At 47.7% G+C, this 18,246-nt stretch overlaps 1 protein-coding gene across 1 annotated transcript in view; it reads right to left on the minus strand.

Annotated features, from left to right (window-relative positions):
- Positions 1–279: 279 nt before the first annotated feature.
- Positions 280–18,246, minus strand: part of DZIP1L (DAZ interacting zinc finger protein 1 like) — a 29,460-nt gene continuing 11,493 nt past the window's right edge. The window contains exons 7-15 of the mRNA XM_026660827.1: positions 16,378–16,518; positions 15,080–15,110; positions 13,418–13,468; positions 11,824–11,957; positions 10,204–10,396; positions 9,044–9,254; positions 6,560–6,759; positions 3,661–3,800; positions 280–1,314 (exon numbers count right to left, since the gene is read on the minus strand). Of these exons, the coding sequence (XP_026516612.1) occupies positions 1,135–1,314; positions 3,661–3,800; positions 6,560–6,759; positions 9,044–9,254; positions 10,204–10,396; positions 11,824–11,957; positions 13,418–13,468; positions 15,080–15,110; positions 16,378–16,518 (1,281 nt within the window). The 3' untranslated portion in view covers positions 280–1,134. The remainder of the gene's footprint in view (positions 1,315–3,660; positions 3,801–6,559; positions 6,760–9,043; positions 9,255–10,203; positions 10,397–11,823; positions 11,958–13,417; positions 13,469–15,079; positions 15,111–16,377; positions 16,519–18,246) is intronic.

Consider the following 18,246-nt stretch of genomic DNA (forward strand, 5'->3'; position numbering starts at 1 on the left):
GTAGACCAGGCCACAGGGCAGCCCAACCATCCCACAGTGTGGGAGAACCAGCCGTCCATCTGAGACCCTGTGCCCCTGGCGGGCTGCCCCAATCCCTCCCCCGCCTGCTCCGTGGCAAAGTGCCTCCTACGGAACTGAGCTGATGGGGCCTCACAGCAAGCAGCTGTCACTAGGATCCCTCCTAAAGGGGGTTCCCCAGCGCAGACAGTGGGGAGGCATTAAAATAACCTAGCTGTGGCCTGTATTATCTTTTCATGGAGATGTGTGCAGGGCTCTGGGAGTCCAAAATGCATCCCCACCCTGCCAGGGCCCTGCCCTATCTCCCCAGCCTATCTCCTCCCCCCGGCAGACCAAGGATCGCCTGCCACAGGGCCTGGGGGGTTGGGGGGATGATGCATTCATGGCAGCTGACCCCCTAGCCACATGGAAGGGGTTGATCTGCATGAGGAGCGTCCCCACTGTGCATGGAGCCCTGGGACACAATCAGACTCCTTTAGGGCCCGATCCTGTGAATCTATGCACAGTAAGCTGTCTGCTGGGGATCTCTCTGGGCAGGAGGAGTGAGAGATTCCTTCCTCCACTTGGCCGAGGAGGGGATGAGATGCTTGGGGGCTGCACCTGCAGCCTTGATGCCTCAGTGGCCTCCATACCATGTGCAACCCCACTCCAGAGTGTCCAAAGGATGGCAGCCATGCCCTTGCCTTGCCCCCACAGAGCCCTGTGTATCCCCTGAATGCTGACCCAGACTCTTCCCTCCACATGCTCCGCCCACTACTTTCTTCACACTGGTGGCTGGGCAGCAGAATGTGCCCCTCCACACGCAGGGGTGTTGAACGATACGTTTTTCCAACCAGCCCAGGAGACACTGACCCGCACGCACGGTGGAGAGGGCACCTGGGCAGTCGTTGTAAAAATGCATCATAGCTAGGTAGCACTTGGGGCCATGGGACAGGGATTCCCATTCTGATTGCTCTAAACTGGTGGGTTGTTTTTAAATTGGAGCCCAGTGCCTGATCTTCCTATAGTAGCAGGATTCCAAAGCCTTGTGGCCACATGTCAGGAACTTCCAGCTTTGGGACTGGGCCCTGAAATCCAAGCACTTGTAGGGTACGGCGAAGGGGGCTGTCAAGCGAGTCACCAGCCTCCAGCCCTCGTGCTGCTGGAACTCCAGACGCTGGTGCCCTGCGACCCTGCCGAGTCCCCGCTGTGCCTCACAGCTGGTTGCCGCTGCTGCTTCGTCTGGCTCTTGGCATCCAGGAGTTGGGTGATCTCTTCAAGGGAGGAAGTCTCCAAGTCGCTGTTCTCATCCACAAACTGCATGGGGAATGAGAGGAGACAGAATGAGCAAATATGGTGAGTGTGAGCCGGTGCTGTCTTTGCTGATAATGGCCTGGCTGTTTGCAGGGGGCTGGCATGGGGTTAGTGTAGTGCTTGCCCTCTGCACCCATGGGAGCATTTCCATGTGGCAAACCTTCCTTATCAGCCAAATACAAATTTAGGTTTATCAAATGCTTCCTTCAGCTACTGGTTTTCTGTTGCAGCTCCCCAGCACTTCCCAGGGCAAGGCAGGGCCACCTGTTGCCCAACAGCAGAACTACTTATAGGGTCAGATTATGGAGCATGAACTACAAGGACTCCCTAGGAAACTCAAACACACAGTTATGGGCCTGACCAGGCTGTTGGGATCATCTAGTTTGACCTCTTGCATAACACAGGCCAGAGGATCAGCCTGGGATTTCTGCACCAAGCCTACATCTTGTGGGTTGAACTGGAGTGTATATTTTAGAACGAGACATCCAGTCCTGATTTAATGGATCTGGGAGAGGAACGGGACAGAGCTGCTTGAAGTGTGTCAAGTTACAGAATTTTCATGACATTTCAAAAACTGGAAAAAAAAATACTTGGGGAACAATGTTGAGATAGTTGCAGAAAGTCTTCCCCTGAATCTGTTCCTAAACAATCCCTTGTGACCTATTGCCAGTGGGCACTGACATTAACTTTTGGCTCGGCCTCTGTCTCAATAAAACCAATGACATTTCACTCATTGAACAGGTCTGATACTTTATGTAAATTACAGCTACAACGCAGTCTTCCCAGGGATCTAAGGACGCAATCCTGCAGCTGGATTTGCCAGGATAGTTCCTTGTACCCACAAGTATCTTATAGCAGGATCGAGTTACTTTATACCCAAATAGAGGTATCTTTGTATTTTCTTGGGCGAGACTTGGCCTTACTTTGAGTGTCATTTATATACCCCACCTCCGAGGACTGTTTTCAGGTTCCTACTGTGATTTCAGTAAGGAATCCCCGTGTTAGTGGGTTGGCTGGGATTATTTCTGATTTATCCCACAACACCATGTTGTGCCCAAGTTGCATGAGAAGCGCAAGATTTAATGTGATGATGTAATTTGATGCTTGCTAGACTCCTTCCCCCCATGTTCATGGGTTGCAAATCATTTTGTAAATCTCACTCTTGGCTTTCTACTTTGCCAGATGAAGGCAGAGAATCTCTTTCACATTGTTGTGAAGAAACTTTATGGTATGCTCAATGGAACTGTTCAGGGAAAGTAATTTTAAAAAGCAATAGGACTTCAGTGCTGCAGCCATTTATGAGAAAGAGTTAATGTAATTAAAATTGAGGTTACATATGTCCCATTTTAGTAATCTGATAGTTTTTTCATCACGTCACCCCAATTAGCTCTGGACATGTTCCAGAGACTTCTGTTCAATTTCATTCCCAGGCATTTCATGTCTGTCTTTAACCATGTGAATTTCCATTTTCCAAAGATTGTGAATAGGCAAATATTTGGAAGGGGCTACAAAATAACTGGATGATGGGGCAGATCCTCCACAGCTGTAAATCACCATCGCTCCTCCCAGCAGAGACTGTCTATGTGACCAGGCCGCTGGGCCGATTTACACCAGCTAACAATCAGTCCATTTGGGCTAAACGCTGAGATGTCAGCACGGCCACATCTAGATCTCAAAGGCTGGTTCTGGTAATGCTGCCAGACTTGCAGCTTCACAGCTCTGAACCCTTGGGGCAGATGGAAATGCTGCTGTGATACCCACTGCTATTGCTCCAGTGCAAAGTTCTGTACAGGACGAGCTGGCCTTGGGAATCTGGGCTTCTCTTTCCTCTATCTGGGGCATATTGCATATTCTCCCCCCCTCCATGCAATTGTCCTAACTCCCTATACAAAGACCCACCTGGTCTGGGACAGGTTCCCTATTCTCACCCCTCAAGGTCCATGGTACTCTCGACCCTGACCCAGCTTATATGGTAGAACTGTTCTATGGGGAGGTGTTGGAGGAAGGCGGGAAAAAATCACACATTGAGTCTTCGGCTTTGCAGCTGGGGGGCCCAAATGAACAGCTGAACCAGGGACACCAGATTTACCTGAACCAACCATGGGGCTCTCTAGACATCACTGAACTATTGTTAGCCCAGACCATAAACACATATTCCTCCTCCCCAATGCGAACGCTCTAAAACTTCTTCCCCTACCCCAATGGCTTGTTATTTTTTGAGTCTCTGGCTATACAGTGGCCTCCGCTGGGAAATGGTTTGAGACGATGCTGGTCTCCACACTAAATCAATGCATTCCCAAATACCAGACATTTCCCTTTCTCTGCAAGTCTGCCTGTTGCACAAGGTACCTGGAGTTTCTTGGCTGAGAGACTCGATTTAGGAGAGTCAGAGGGCAAGGTGGGGAGGAGTTTTATTCCACCAGCAGGCTTCCTTGCTGGCATGCTCAGTGTGCGCTCCAGATTTTTAGCCATTGCAGACACCAGCGTCCCTGCACAGAACACAGCTTGTTAGAATTGGAATCCAGGGCCCTGCAGTCACAATGTCAATATCACTGCACAACTGATTTGCTCATCAGGACTCAGAGTGGATGGGAAAGGATTTCCTTCCAGACCCCTTTTCCAGTTTTAAAGGGAACGTGTTACTGGTGAAAGGTGTCAGTGATGGAGCTGAGAAGCCAACTATAGTTCATAGTACACAAGACTGGAAGGGATCTCCTGGGTCTCTGAGTCCAGTCCCGTGCTTTCTCAGGCAACCCAATCATATTGCTTGCAAACTTACCAAGCTCCGTCTTCAAACAATCTGGTTGTTTACCCCCAGTGCTCCTATCAGGAGGCTGTTCCAAAACCTCACTCCCCTGATGGTTAGAAACAGTCCTAACTTCCAGCCTCAATTCATCCATAGGGTAAATACAATCAGCTGCAAGATACCACAGCAGTGTGCCTCAATCCTGAGTTACTAAGGCTCCTGCTAAGCACCGCAGCTGCTAGTCCATGTCTAGTCAGTCCTTCCAAAAAGAGCTAATGTGGACTCTGGTTGTGGTGACATTTTTTTGTGATGCAGATGGCTGCCAGCTAGGCAGTGGATAGAAGCCACCCGCTCATTTCGTAGACTGGGCTGACTAGCAGGCAGGGAAGAATGACTTTTGTCCACGCCCAGCCTGGTTTAGCTCTGAACTGCTGGCCTGCACATGAAAGGCTTTGTGGCTCATGGCCAATCACTGAGATTACCCGTTATTGGTGATGTCAGTGCAAAGTACTGACATCGTGGAGGTGGAGCCACCAGGTCATTTCCATAGATGCCAAGGCCAGAAGGAACCATTGGGACCATCCAGTCTGATCTCCTGTGTAGCTCAGGCCAGAGAACTTCCCCAAAGTAATTCCTAGAGCAGAGCTTTTAGAAACACAGCCCATCTGGATTTAAAAATTGTCAGTGACAGAGAATCCACCACGAACCTTGGTAAGCTGCTCCAATGGTTTAGGGCCTGTCTAGTGACCTCCAGTTAACTGATTGCCAGTTAACTCAACATAGTTAGCATGTGTATAAGAAATAGTCTTAACATGCCCCAAATGTCTGTTCCAGGATAAAAGCACCTGTAGTTGACCATGGAGCTGGACACAGAGTGAACCACAAAGGCAATAGTTTTCACTGCCAAAAACCATTGATTTTACTGTGGGATAACTAAAATGCATTAACTATCCTGCTGGAAAGCCCTAGTGGAGACAAGGCTCTGAAGTTTTTACTGCGAGGAAGGTCAGTGAGATCAACACTATACCTCTGCCTGTGGTTCACCTGTGTACAAGGTTTATATCCTTCAACAAATGCTTGGGAAGCATTCACATTAGCCTAAAAAACCTTTGGTGCTACACAAGTCCTTTGTGTAGTGCTAGCTAAAAAACCTTTGGTGTACACAAGTCCTTTGCCAATAATGTGTATCAGGAGTGTCATTTAAAGGGACAACTTCAACATGTGAGACTAAAAATGTGGTACCCATGTAACACACTTGCCAAATGTCTGTCTCTGCGGTGGCTGCTCCACAGATGAAAGATGCCTGCTGCTGCTCCCAGGCAATGGACATCATTTAGCTCAAGCAGGAGAAGCTGGCGCATTGGAGCTAAAAGACCTGGATTTATTCCCCACTGGGGATTCAGCCAGGGAACTGTGGTAACTACTATAGCAGCTAAGGCTTCTATCTTAGAAGGGAGCTAGTTGAAATAAGTGATTCTCTCTGCTGTGCATTTGACAGCCCTTTGTAAATAGTTTGTTTCATTGTTTCCGTGTATAGTCAGTTTCTATCTTGCTTGAAATGCGCCCCCCCCAATAAATCTCAGTAGGGCAGCAGAAAAACCCTGATACTTGTTCCCCAAAAGCATTTTTTAAAAAGACAGCACACCCACCTTCAAGGGTGAGCTAGCAGAAACTAGCATTTTAGTCCATTTAAAAATGCCAAGCTGAGAGGTCCCTTTGAACAACATTATTTCTCACATCTAGAGAAGATATTGAGAAATCCCCTGGATTAATGGCAAGGCCTATTCTAAAAGGATAAAGAAGGAACCATGCACCCCACTCTCTGGGGGTTAAGAGGGGAGTGACTGCATTTTGAAAGCACATCAGTGTTAATCCCCTAACAAAGGCCCTAATTCAGGAAGGTACTTGTGTACATGTGTATGTTTATGCAGGTGAATAGTCCCATGGACTTCAGTGGGACTGCTCATTTGGATTGGGGCCAAAGTGACTTAGTAATGGCTCTGCAGGAAAATAGAACCTGGTTCTGTTTCTCATGGGGAGGAGTACGTACCCCGGAGCAGGGTGAAGGCTGCTTATCTGTGAACACCCCTTAGCAGAACCAGCAGCGTGCCACTGCAACTGACTCCCAAGAGTGCAGATGCATCAGGACAAAGTCTTGCTCCTGACACCCTTAGCTTGGCACCTCTGGGTCTTGTGTTAGGAAAAGCAGGGTGAGAAATGTCCTTTTCTGGGGCCTTGGCACTAGTGCACTTAGGATTTTATTTCTGGAGAATGACCACCCCATTCTCTTCACAATCAGTTTCCCGAGGGGTGAGAACAGGGGCCGAATAGACACTAACATACAATTACCCCTTTTGTTGGCTTAAGCTGTCAAATGTAGAAACAGATGTGCATGCAAATTTCCCCTTTCCTTCAGTATCAGGGTATGAACTATGATGGAGATTTCTGATTTTAGCACATTAACTATATTCCGATAGATTAAAATTATTATTTATGATTCACCTGTTGGAGTGGTTCCTATGGCTGGGCTGGCTTTTCCCTCAGAGGAATCGATGTCAGACCAGTCTGATGCGGTTTCGTCATTCTGAGTCAGCCTCAAAGGCGTTTGCGCTTGCTGCAGGGTGATGGGATGTTTGAATTTCACTGGGGTGAGGCTGGCGCGGTCTCCCCCTGAGTCTTCCTCGGAACTGAAAGGTGGGGTGCTGAAAGTAAAATGATGGAATAAGGAAAGGTCAGACATGGAGGAAGTGGAGGGCTCTGAGCAGCTGGGTCAGGGATATCTGGGACAATTTGTGATGAGGAGACCAAGATCGTTGTCATTAAATACAGATTGGCAGTGCTTTCAGCAGTTGGCTAGAAGACTGTGTGTTCAAGTCCCCTGGTGGGGCGAGAGCATATGTACAACCAGCACTGAAACTCTGAACAGCAAGGTAGAGTACTGGGGCAAATATTGGGCCTGTTTTCCTCTCCCCTCCTTCAACTCCATCCCACTGGTACCTGCAGCAGCTGCTCCATGCACCTCAACCTTGGCCTCAGCACCACACCACTTTCAGAGCCAGGCTATCACAGCTTCAGTACCTAGCTTGTTTCCCACCAGCAGGGGGAGCAGGAATTTCCAATTGCCAATTCATCTTCTTCAGTCCAAAATGCTGCCACAAAAACTCAAATATCTTGACCAATTCTTGGTCTACTTCCAGCCCATCTTCAAACCCCTCAGCTGGCTTCCTTTTCCTCCCTGGGGCAAATGTGAGCTCCTTGTTCTCACTTTTAAAACCCCACACAACTCAGTTACTCCATACCTCTCTTCTGTCATCTCTTATCCCCTCCCAGTTGCCCTCTTCATTCTGCCTAAGCAGCATGGCCTCTCCATTCTTGTTCTTCTAGTCCAGGGGTGGGCAAATTTTTTGGGCCGAGGGCCACATCTGGGTGGGGAAATTGTATGCAGGGCCGGGGCAGGTGGTTGGGGTGCATGAGGGAGTGCAGGGTGTGGGAGGGGGTGTGGTGTGCAGGAAGGGGCTCAGGGCAAGGGATTGGGGCAGAGGAGGGGTGCGGGGTGTATGAGGAGAATCAGGGAAGAGGGTTGGGGTGCAGGAGAGGTGTAGGGTGCAGGAGGGGGCTCAGGGCAGGGGTACAGGAGGGGTGCGGACTGCAGGAGGGGGCTCAGGGCAGGGGTTTGGGGTGCACAGGGGTGCAGGGTGCAACAGGGAGCTCAGGACAGGGGGTTGGGGTGCAGGAGGGGTGCGAGGTGCAGGCAGGGAGTTGGGGGGGCGGGGTGCAGGAGGGGTTTGGGCTCCGGCCTGGTGCCGCTTACCTAAAACGGATCCGGGGTGGCAGCAGCGCGCACTGGATCCAGGGCAGGCTCCCTGCATGCCTGCCCTATCCCCAGCCCCGTGCCGCTCCAGGAAGCGCTGCGTCCCTGGGGCGGGGGGAAGGGGGGGCACGGAGGACTCCGCGTGCGCTGCCCTTGCTGCGCCTCCAGGTAACTCCCCCGAAGCTCCCATTGGCCACAGTTCCCTGTTCCCAGCCAATGGGAGCTGGGGGGAGTGGGGCCTGGAGGCAAGGGTAACGCACGGAGCCCTCTGCCCCCCCGCCCGGGGACCGCAGGGGACCGCTTCTGAGAGCGGCGCGGGGCCCACGGCACTATGGGGGGCAATCCCGCGGGCCGGATCCGTAGTTTGCCCACCCCAGTTCTAGTCTCTTTTATTACTAGAGCTACTTGGAAATGTTTTATCAAAACATTTTTGATGAAAAATGCCACTTTTTTGTCAAAATGGAAATGTTCTGAAAAAGTGTTGACATTTCCTGTAGAGGGGAAAAACCCCAAAACAAAGCATTTTGATGATGTCAAAATGTCCTGGTTTGATATTCTTGGAATGGATTGTTTAGACTTTTCATTTGGAAACAAATTTCATTGGGTTTTATTTTATGTTCTATAAAACTTGAAAAAGTTAAAGGTCAAATTGGAACCAATGTTTAGATTTTATCAAAGTTTCTATGGACCTCCAGAACGTTTTTTGAATTTTGTTTTTGGGAAATTGTCTTGTTACAACACGTGGAAGCTCCTTCCCTGGAGGCTTTCAAAAGGAAGCTATATAGTCTTGGATGGTTTAGACACAACAAATCCTGCATCTTACCAGGGGGTTAGAGGCGGTCCCTTCTCACCCCACGGTTCTATGAATCAGAGTTAGTGTTGGTGTATCTACTCGAGCTGGAAATTACACCTCCATCCTTAGGGTAGACATACCCTCCGTGGGGCCTGCAGCTCAGACATTTCAGGTGCACCCCACGCAAAGCTTCCTGCCACAACAAATGATCTGCGTTTGCACCGCACCTAGCACAGTGGGGCCCTGGGGCTACTGCAGTCCACATCGTAATAGAATAGGGATGTCCAAGCTCGGTACGAGGTTGCTCACCCCAGTAAGCATGCTAGTGAAAGGCATGAGTGCAATGTCTGTGGTGAGGATGCGAGCTGTGGATGGGCCTCACCTCGGCTGCTGGATGGCAGCACGTCGTGGGCTGCTGGCTTTGCTTTGTGGCATTACTTTGGGCACCTCTGTTGGGCTGTGGGAATAGCTGGTTTTGCTCCGAGGAGCTGGTTTGGGCGTCTCCTCCGCATAGGGCTGTAACTCAACTTGCAGCGCTCTAGGCTGGGCAGATGCGACCCGGCAAGGCGACAGGGGGCTCTTCTGGCTTTTAGCTGGAAAGGTACAAGGGACACTGAGAGCAAAGGCTAGATGGACCTTTGGTCTGACCCGGTATGGACGTTCTTTAACACCTACAAACTGCTTGACCCATGCAGGTGTTTGCCCAGCAGCCAGGATTAGTGCTTGTAAATCGATACTGTTAAACTGGATTGGCTTAAGAAAAAGACATACAAAATGAGTGGTTGATCTGAACTCCCATGCTTTACCATCTAACATTCTCAAAATGTCACACAGCCAATGTAGCCAGTGTTAGGGGACTTCCTTTCCCTCCTACACACACACACATCCACTTCAAACTGGGAGGAGAGGTCAACATACGTGACTCTGTCTGATCCTTGGCCAATGCAGTAACTCGGCTGGTGTAACAGAGATCTGGTTTTAGGCTGCTCTAAACTATGCTGAAGGATGTTTTGGTCTCTAGCTGGCCCAAAAATAGAGAAGCAGAAAGGTGGGTTAGAATCACCTTCCTTCCCTCACCCCACCCACTCTCCTCATCTGCACTGTCCTTCTGATATTGCCTGTGTGGCATTCCACTAATATGTGACGATACTGAGCTTTGTGGCTCCCTGTAACTTCCATTCAATGGTGATAAACTGGCTCTCTGCATGTTCTAGCAACAGGCAGAAGGAAGAGAGTTTGCGAACCAGGCTCTTCTTGCAGCTCTTTTCCCTTTCAGCTCTTCCCCCCGCCCTCCATAGCTGAGAAGTGTGTGTTTTATTTTTATATATATATATATTTTTTTTTTTGCAAGCTCACTCAAGGCAAGCAGTGCACAGCGCAACTGCAAATGGTTATTTGACACTGAACACAATATCTATCTTGCCCAGTTTTCCTTGGGGATGCACAATGGGTCACGGAAATGTCTTGTAACAATAGCACTATGTTGGGATTGAACTCTTGTCTGCAGCACAGGTTTCCAAAGACAGCATCACAGCTCTTTACCTGAGACTATCAAAAGTTGCTGTGGCAAAACGCCATCATCCTTCTGGCGCTGCTTGACTTTCCAGGTGACCTCTCGGACTAGCTTGTCCCTCAAGCTGAGGAGATTTGGAAATTTCTTGGCCTTCTGCTGCTGCTGAGTCTTTACGAGGCAGCTCAGATTTTTATAGGTCTGAGCTGGAATCCCCTTCGCAGTCTAAAGTAGAGAGAATTGTGGGTAACATGACAACCACCCCAACATAATTCTGACACTGCCTCAGATGGTGAAACAAGCCTTCTCCCCTAAGGTACTCCATCACCTCTGAAAGAGAACCTGGCCTTCTGCAAACTATGGATCTCATCTAACTTTCCATCAGATTCACCTGGCTTTGGATCTGGCCTTATACCCAGAATGGTCATCAGCATAAGATGGAGAGACTCCTACCCCATCAGGTGACCCAGTATCACATTCCATCCATCCTTTGTACTGGGGGTTGACAATACATGTAATAAGAGTCCCAGCCCAGAGGAGTGTATGCTCCATTGAGGTGTGCTGCAGCAGGGTACCTACCAGCGGTGTGGACAAGTGAGCACTCTCGAGCCTCCACTCCTGTCAGCATCATGTACACCAGTCCCCAGACACACAGGAGATTTTTAATGATTTTCCTCACTTAGCCCTCACTAGAGACTGGTGACATTCAACCCCCACCTCTCCGGAACACACCACACACACACACAAGAGTGTCACTGGTAGCACACAGGGGCACACATGCCTGGACTGTATCTGCTCTGAGTAAGGCTAACCATTGGGTACATCTGCACTGCAAATGAAGGGGTGATTGTAGCAGGTGTAGATATACCTGTGCTAGCTTTAATCTAGCTAGCACGGGTAGCAATAGCAGTGAGGACATGGTGGCATGGATCCTGGTATAGGCTAACAATGTAAATACATACCCAGAGTCCCTGCTGGGCTAGTCCCCACTACCAGTGTTACCCATGCCACCTTCATCTGCAGTATAGTCATACCCACTATGCCATCAACCACCATGTTGCTCTACACCTATGAAGTGCCAGCGTAGACAGCGAGCATTGCTTTAGCAGCTGCAATTGTGTGGTTAGTCCTCCCAGTGCAATCCCACACGTCTCTGAAGGGGTAGGAAGAAGCTCAGAGAACTGGCTCTGTCACCTGCAGGGTCACACATGCTGACTGCATGCAAGCCCTAGAGGACCTGAGGCAGACTTGGGGTGCTCCCATCTCTGCCATGCCCCACTTCAATGCAGGTCTCAGTTGCTTTTGGCTCTGCCGGGTCTCCCTGGGAAGGGTGCACCCTCCCTCTCTGGAGCGTGAAGGAAGGACACAGAAACTGGATGACAAGCACTGGGCAGGGACTGTCTATGCAGCACCTGTTACAATGGGATCCTGATCTCAGTTAGGGCCTCTATTTAGCAAAGTAACTTAAATGAAATTTGAGGTGCTCTTTATATCCATGCAATGATCCCCCCCAAATATTAACTATACCCCAGCTAGCTAATTAACTTTTGAAACACTGGAAGGCGTGAAAGGGACAAGGAGGGAAGGGGTTGCACTGCAAACAGAGACGTCTCTCCCCGCCCTTTTTTGGTTTCCCCTCTCCTGATACTCACCCTCTTCACACCCATACTCTCCAGCTTCTCCTCCAACGTCTCCTCCAGAATGGGGCGGAACTGCTTCAGCAGGTTGGGATTCCTCCGCAGGGCTTCCAGGAGCCTCTGCTTCATGTCCAGGGTGTCCTCCAAGTCTGCGGCAAAACCCAAAATCACAAGGCTGGGTTTGGATGGACCAAACCTCAATATCAAAGTCAGAGCCAGAGATCTGGGACCAGAGGCCTGGTCCCTCCTGGGGACTTTCCTCTGTAGCAGAAGGTGGATTGGTAGCTCCCTGTTCCCCAGCTGTGGCATGTTTTCAAGTTTTTCTTCACAACCACAAGGGCAAGACATATATAAACAAAAGCTGAGATTCTAACATCATGAAAAGATCCTGGGAGTTGGGCCCTAGGCATGTGTCTATTGCGCCTCTATCTTAATCTGTCCCCACCATAACTTTCTCAATATCTGACCCACCCCAGACCACATCCCTGACTCGGCTGTTGAAAGGCAGATTATACCAATTTAATGAGTAAGGTGGGACCCATCCCAGGTTTCATTGGGAGAATCAGGTGCTCAGTTGTGCAGTTATTGTGTTGCCACACATTCATACTACGTTTCTCAAGCTGGTTGCAATTTTTCCATCTAAACTGATTTTGATGGAAAATTGGATTTTCATCTAAACAAAATTTTTCATGAAGTGTCTACTTTCTCTGAAATTATTTGATTTTTTTTGTCAAAAACCAAATGCCCCAAAACTGAAATGTTTTTGCCAAAAACTCATCAGAATACATCTCCCATGATGCACCATGGTCTCCTCTTGGGATTCCCTGATGTTCCACCTCCCTTCTCCAAGAGAAGATTCCATGGTGCATCCTGGGAGATGTAGTCCAACTCAGGAGCCTGAGCTATAGAGAAGAACGGGAGCATGAGGCACCCAAAGTACAACTCCCACGAGGCACCATAGCAGTATTTCCAAATTGAAATACTTTGGTTTTCAGCTGATTTTTTGTTTGGTAGTTATTTTTCTGCTGAAAAATTGAAAATTTTTGTGGGAAAAAATTAAATGAGAATGTGGGGTGATTATTCTCTTTCATTTTTGTCAAAAATTTCTTCCCATTTTTGACCAGCTCACAGTACATGGCTCCATAAGGCTGGGTCGGTAAGTGATTCTTGGCTTTCCCTTCCACTTTAACTCTCCCCAATGCTCAGGGATTGCTCCTGCAGACAGCACTACTCTTCCGAGGGAGGGATAGAGTGCTGACATTAGGGTGGCATTACCCTCTGGGTGCTGTTTGGTTGTACGATGTTGAGAGCTGAGGTACAATCAGGTTCTTTCTTACAGGGAGACAGTGTGGGCCAGAGTGCAAGACGGGCATCCTTGTTGAAAACATCTAACCCCAAGGAGCATGCAGAAGGCTGCTTGCTGTGATGCTGTTGCAATCAAGTGACCGTGCTCTGCTCAACTTTGGGGAGAAAACATTGGTGACAGAGTACCTCACCCAAGGCCTGTTTTGTCCCGAAATTCCTCCTTTTTGCACATCTTGATCAATGTCTAAAGTCCAACATCTGTGTGACACCAGGAGAGAAGGACTTTCATTTATATGATAGATACCTTCGTCAGAAGACTCCTCTAGATCTGGTACCCTGGGTATTTCCTGGGTCACTGCAGAGAAGAGAAATCCTTGATGACTGAGAGACCTACATACGATTAGTTACATATCCTGCTGGGAGGGACCTTCTCCCCAGAAAAGGAAGACTCACTCCTCTGATGAACGCTATGAAAACAATGGTCTTCAAAGCTAGTAACTCAACAGACTAGTACTCCATACAGACTCTTAGGACCTTGTAGGATGTGAGGAGGCGAGAAGGTCTGCCCCATTCATTTGAGTCTGGCACTGTAACTTTGTGCTTGTAACAGATGGGTAGAGAGCCTGGGCCTAAGCCAGCCCTGATTACAGGATGAGTTCCATCCGAGAGGAATCAGGTGATTACTACATAAAAGGAGCCAGGGTTAAGTGCCGACAGGGTCTGGTGGGGGGAAGAGCTGGAGGGACGGGACTGAGATGGCTTCTGCAGGGCCATGAGCAAGCAGAGAAGACAGCTCTCCAGGCAGGGAGAGACCCTGACTAAATGCAGAACAGACTGGGAGACCTTCAAGATAGGAAGGGGTCCTGGAAAAACTGCAATACAGGTAGAGGATCCAACCCAGAGTCAATGGAACCCAGAGTTGAGGGTGGGGCTGGGTTCCCTCACTGGCATAAACCCTTTACAAGGGTAGCTGAGCCCAGCAAGGGAGCAGCAGATTGAGCCAAGAAGAAGCCCCAGAGAAGGTGGAAGGATTTTTTTGTTTCTGTTATCGACATTTTGGACCTTTTAGTTGGGACAGTTGACTCGGGAAGGGGTGACCTTAAAATTCTGACCCAACTCAACTGCCAAGTTACCCAACAAGCCGTCACAGCGTTGGAATGACGGTTGGCAGGGGGTGCTGGCCCAGTGTGAGAGCTGCAATACCAAGCCAGGCCACAAGAGAGTGCCTAGTGGGGAGGGGACTGTTACAGTGATGGCAGGAATGTCTAAAATCTCTTTGCTGCCAAGACTGGTTTCTGACCCTTCAGGGATCTCTGCAGCTTAGCAGCCACAGCATCTGAAGGGAAGTCCTTGCTTTGCCCCGGGACTGGCATTGTGGGAAACCTCAATCTCAATGAGAAAATCTGAGCTGGAACAATTCCTTATTCTTGTGCAACTGATTTACTGGAACAAAGAATCGTTTGGGAGGGGATCTTACTTTTATTGCCAGATCTTGATTTATATCTGAATCCCTAGGGGCAAGTCTACACTATCGCACTACATTGGCATAGCTGCATTGCTGTAGCGTGTCTGGTAAAGATGCTGTATGCCGACGGGAAGGCACACTCCCATCAGCATAATTACTCCACCTCTGTGAGAGGCGGAACTATGTTGGTGGGAGAGCATCTCCCGCTGACATAGCACCAGTGTGGACAGTGCTTAGTTGCTGTAACTTGTGTCACTTAAGTATCTTTTTTACACCGCTGAGCTATGTACGTTACATCAACTTAAGCGGTAGTGTAGACCAGCCCTTAGACACGAGGGTCAGAAAACTTTAGATGCTAATGAGATATTTTCCTTGCTTGCTTGCCTGAACCAGCAAGTATGCTGTAAAGGCTGTCAAGAGAGAGATGAAGTTGCGGGGCGGTCACAGCTATGGAAATCTTAGCAGTTCTCACTCTCATTAACCCAAAAGACACAACATTACCTTCAGCTTTGCTTGCAGACAGTATCTTGATCTGCAAAGAAATTATCTATCATTATCCACCATTCAAAGACCAGTTTCTTTTGTCTGCAAAGTCTAGTAACTTTTTTATCTCTAACTGGAGTTTGCACCATTGGGCACATCATCAAAGGATGCACAAAATAATTCGATGAAAGGCCAAAGCGTAAGCTGAGTTCATCATACATGCAAGGGAGACATTTTTCCTAGAATTATACACCAGATGGTTCCTAGATGGACACTTTGCCAGCAGACGAAAGGAAAAGTTTTATTTATTACATACAATTATATGTAACACTATCTCAGTCAAAGGTCTGGAAAAGAACAGAAGAATCTCCAAGCCGCAATACAAAATGTTGTCCCATTATTATTCTGTACATGGCTCATGCTTGCTCATTCCCATATGTATGTGTTAATGTATGTGTTGTGATTTTGTGGGACTTAGGCCATTTCTACACTACAGGCACTACAATGCCAATGTAGCACCATAGTGCAGATGCTTCCTACATCTACGGAAGGGGATTTTCCATCCACGTAGTTAATCCATCTCCCCAAGCAGTGGTAGCAAAAGAATTCTTCCATCAATGGAGGCATGTCTATACCAGGGGTTAGGTTGTCTTAACTATAGAGCTCAGGGATGAGAATTTTTCACACCCCTGAGCAGTGTAGCTAGGAGGACCTAAACTGAAGTGTTGCCCAGGCCTGAGACCCTGATTTGACAAACCATTTTAGCACAGGCTCCTGCTTAAATCCATCCTGAGTTAGTAAAACATTTAAGCATGTGCTTAAAGTTAAGGACGTGCTTAAGTGCTTTGCTGAATCAGGGCCTACATCTTTAATTGTATCATTATATTTTAGCTCAAGCACCAGCAGCAGTTACAGTTGGGGGCCTTGAAGGACGCTTCTCGCCTCCTTATAACTGTTTGCCCTTTTCCCCCCCCTTCAAAACTAGTCATTTTTGAGACTGAGTAAAAAACCCAACGTTTTCCCCATTGTATATGAAAATCCTCCACTCATTTTTGGATAGCTCTAATACTTCAGCAGTTTGTGTAGGAAGCTGAAATACCTCAGGTAAATGGTCCTTACTGAGGAGAAGTGAGTGGCTTAAAAATCACACTTCAGATGCACTCTAAAGCAAATAACTGTTACTGCCTAGGCTGAAGATGCCATCTTCTGTAGCTCAAAGGCTGTGGCAGACTCATAAACTAGGTATGGCTTAGCCTTTGGAGTGGGACAAAGAGCCATGCTGTGTTCACAGGCCCACAAGAACATGGCAAGCTTACTGTTTTCTCCTGCGATCTGATAACCTTGGTCTGCTCTTTGAGCCGAGCATTGAGCGAGCCCATTTGCTGTTGGAAGCGGTCGGCAGCTATCCGTTGGTCCTGAGACAGGGAGGCCCGGAGTCTCTCATTTTCATTCTTCAACTGAGAGAGACAAGGAAGGTAATTATGAGATCTGGACGTGACGAGTATAAAATATGGTGAAAATACCATTTTGCCCGTTAGCTCAGATTGCTCTCCTGGTCACTGTTAAGTGGGGCAGCTCCTGGATTTTCACTTGCCTTGAGATTTTAGTTTGCATTGAGATCCAGTGGCATATTTATAAACTTCTGTTGCTCTCTTTTCCTGCTTGATCATAGGTTCAAATCAAGACCAAGTAGAGAGAGAAGAAACAGAAAATGCAGCTTCATCAAAATCAAAACATTTCATGGGAAAGTGTCATTTTGACTAAGTTTCTGATGGGAAAATGTCATAACTAATCATTTGACTTTTTTGTTTCATTTGATATTTCCATAAGGTAAAATATTTCACTATATTATTGAAACATAATGATATAAAATATTAACTACACTATAGATTTGACTTTACAATTTTGATTCAATTTGTCTATATTACATTAAAATTAACATATATGTATCTATAGTATTAAATATATCATTGAAATTTATATGTATCATTTTGATCAATTTTGTTTCAATTATATTAAAGTTGAATCTGTATTAGTTAATATTTTATCATGTTTCAATATTATTGAAATGAAACATTTCAATGGTCACAAATTTTCATGTCACAAGAAATTTCCAAGTGTCAGAATTTCCCACAAAGTGGAAATTCTATTTTCCAACCAGCTCTAATAGCAAGCGATCCACAGCTGCTGCTGTCTGATGGTGCTCAGTGCCCTCTGTGTAATGTTAGCAGATGGTGACTTTCCACTTTTGGAAGCACACATGGCCGCGTCACAAAGCCACTGTCACAACTGATGGCACCGTGGGAATCGTCCCATTGACTTTAACTGGAATCACATTGGGCCCTTATATTTCAAGTTACATTTTTGTTTACCCTAATCAGTCTATGACCAGCTCTGTAAAGTGTTTCTTCTCTATTGTAGGGGTGACAACATTGTATTTCAAAAATAAGGGATGGTTTTCTAAGTACCCCACCCACCATCCTCCTCCTGATATTATAATTATTATTATTTTATTTATTAAGTACTCACCTACCTGCACCAGGGCTATTTCTTGCAGCTTTCTGCAGCACTCAGTAATTCCCAATCTTGTGGCATAAAGATGAAAAAATAAGGGAAGTCCCTTGTAATAAGGGGCTGTTGGCAACCACACTGAAACCCCTTATTGTAAAACCCCTTGAGCTATTTTGTAAGAAAGCTACTGTTGAAAAAGAACATAAAAACAGCCATACTGGGTCTGACCAATGGTCCATCTAGTCCAGTATCGTGTCTTCTGACTGGCCAGTGCCTGATGATTCAGAAGGAGTGAACAGAATAGGACAATTGTGAGTGATCCATTCCATCATACAATCCCAGCTTCTGGGAATTGGAGATTTTAGGGACATATGGAGCATACTAGCTGCTTTGGCTAACAGCCATTGATGGACCTATCCACTCCATGAACTCATATAATTCTTTGTTGAGCCCACTTATACTTTTGGCCTTCACAACATCCCATGGCAAAAAAAAAATACACCTCTACCCTGATAAAATGCGGTCCTCGGGATCTGAAAAATCTCACCGTGTTATAGGTGAGACCGCGTTACATCGGGGTAGGGAGAGGAACCGCTCCCCGCCCCAGCTCACCTCTGCTCTGCCTCCTCCCCTGAGTGTGCCGCTACCGCTCTGCTTCTCCCTCCCTTCCAGGC

Source organism: Terrapene carolina, unplaced genomic scaffold, assembly GCF_002925995.2.
Source record: "Terrapene carolina triunguis isolate 2854851 unplaced genomic scaffold, T_m_triunguis-2.0 Scaffold837, whole genome shotgun sequence".
NCBI classification, from domain to species: domain Eukaryota; kingdom Metazoa; phylum Chordata; order Testudines; family Emydidae; genus Terrapene; species Terrapene triunguis.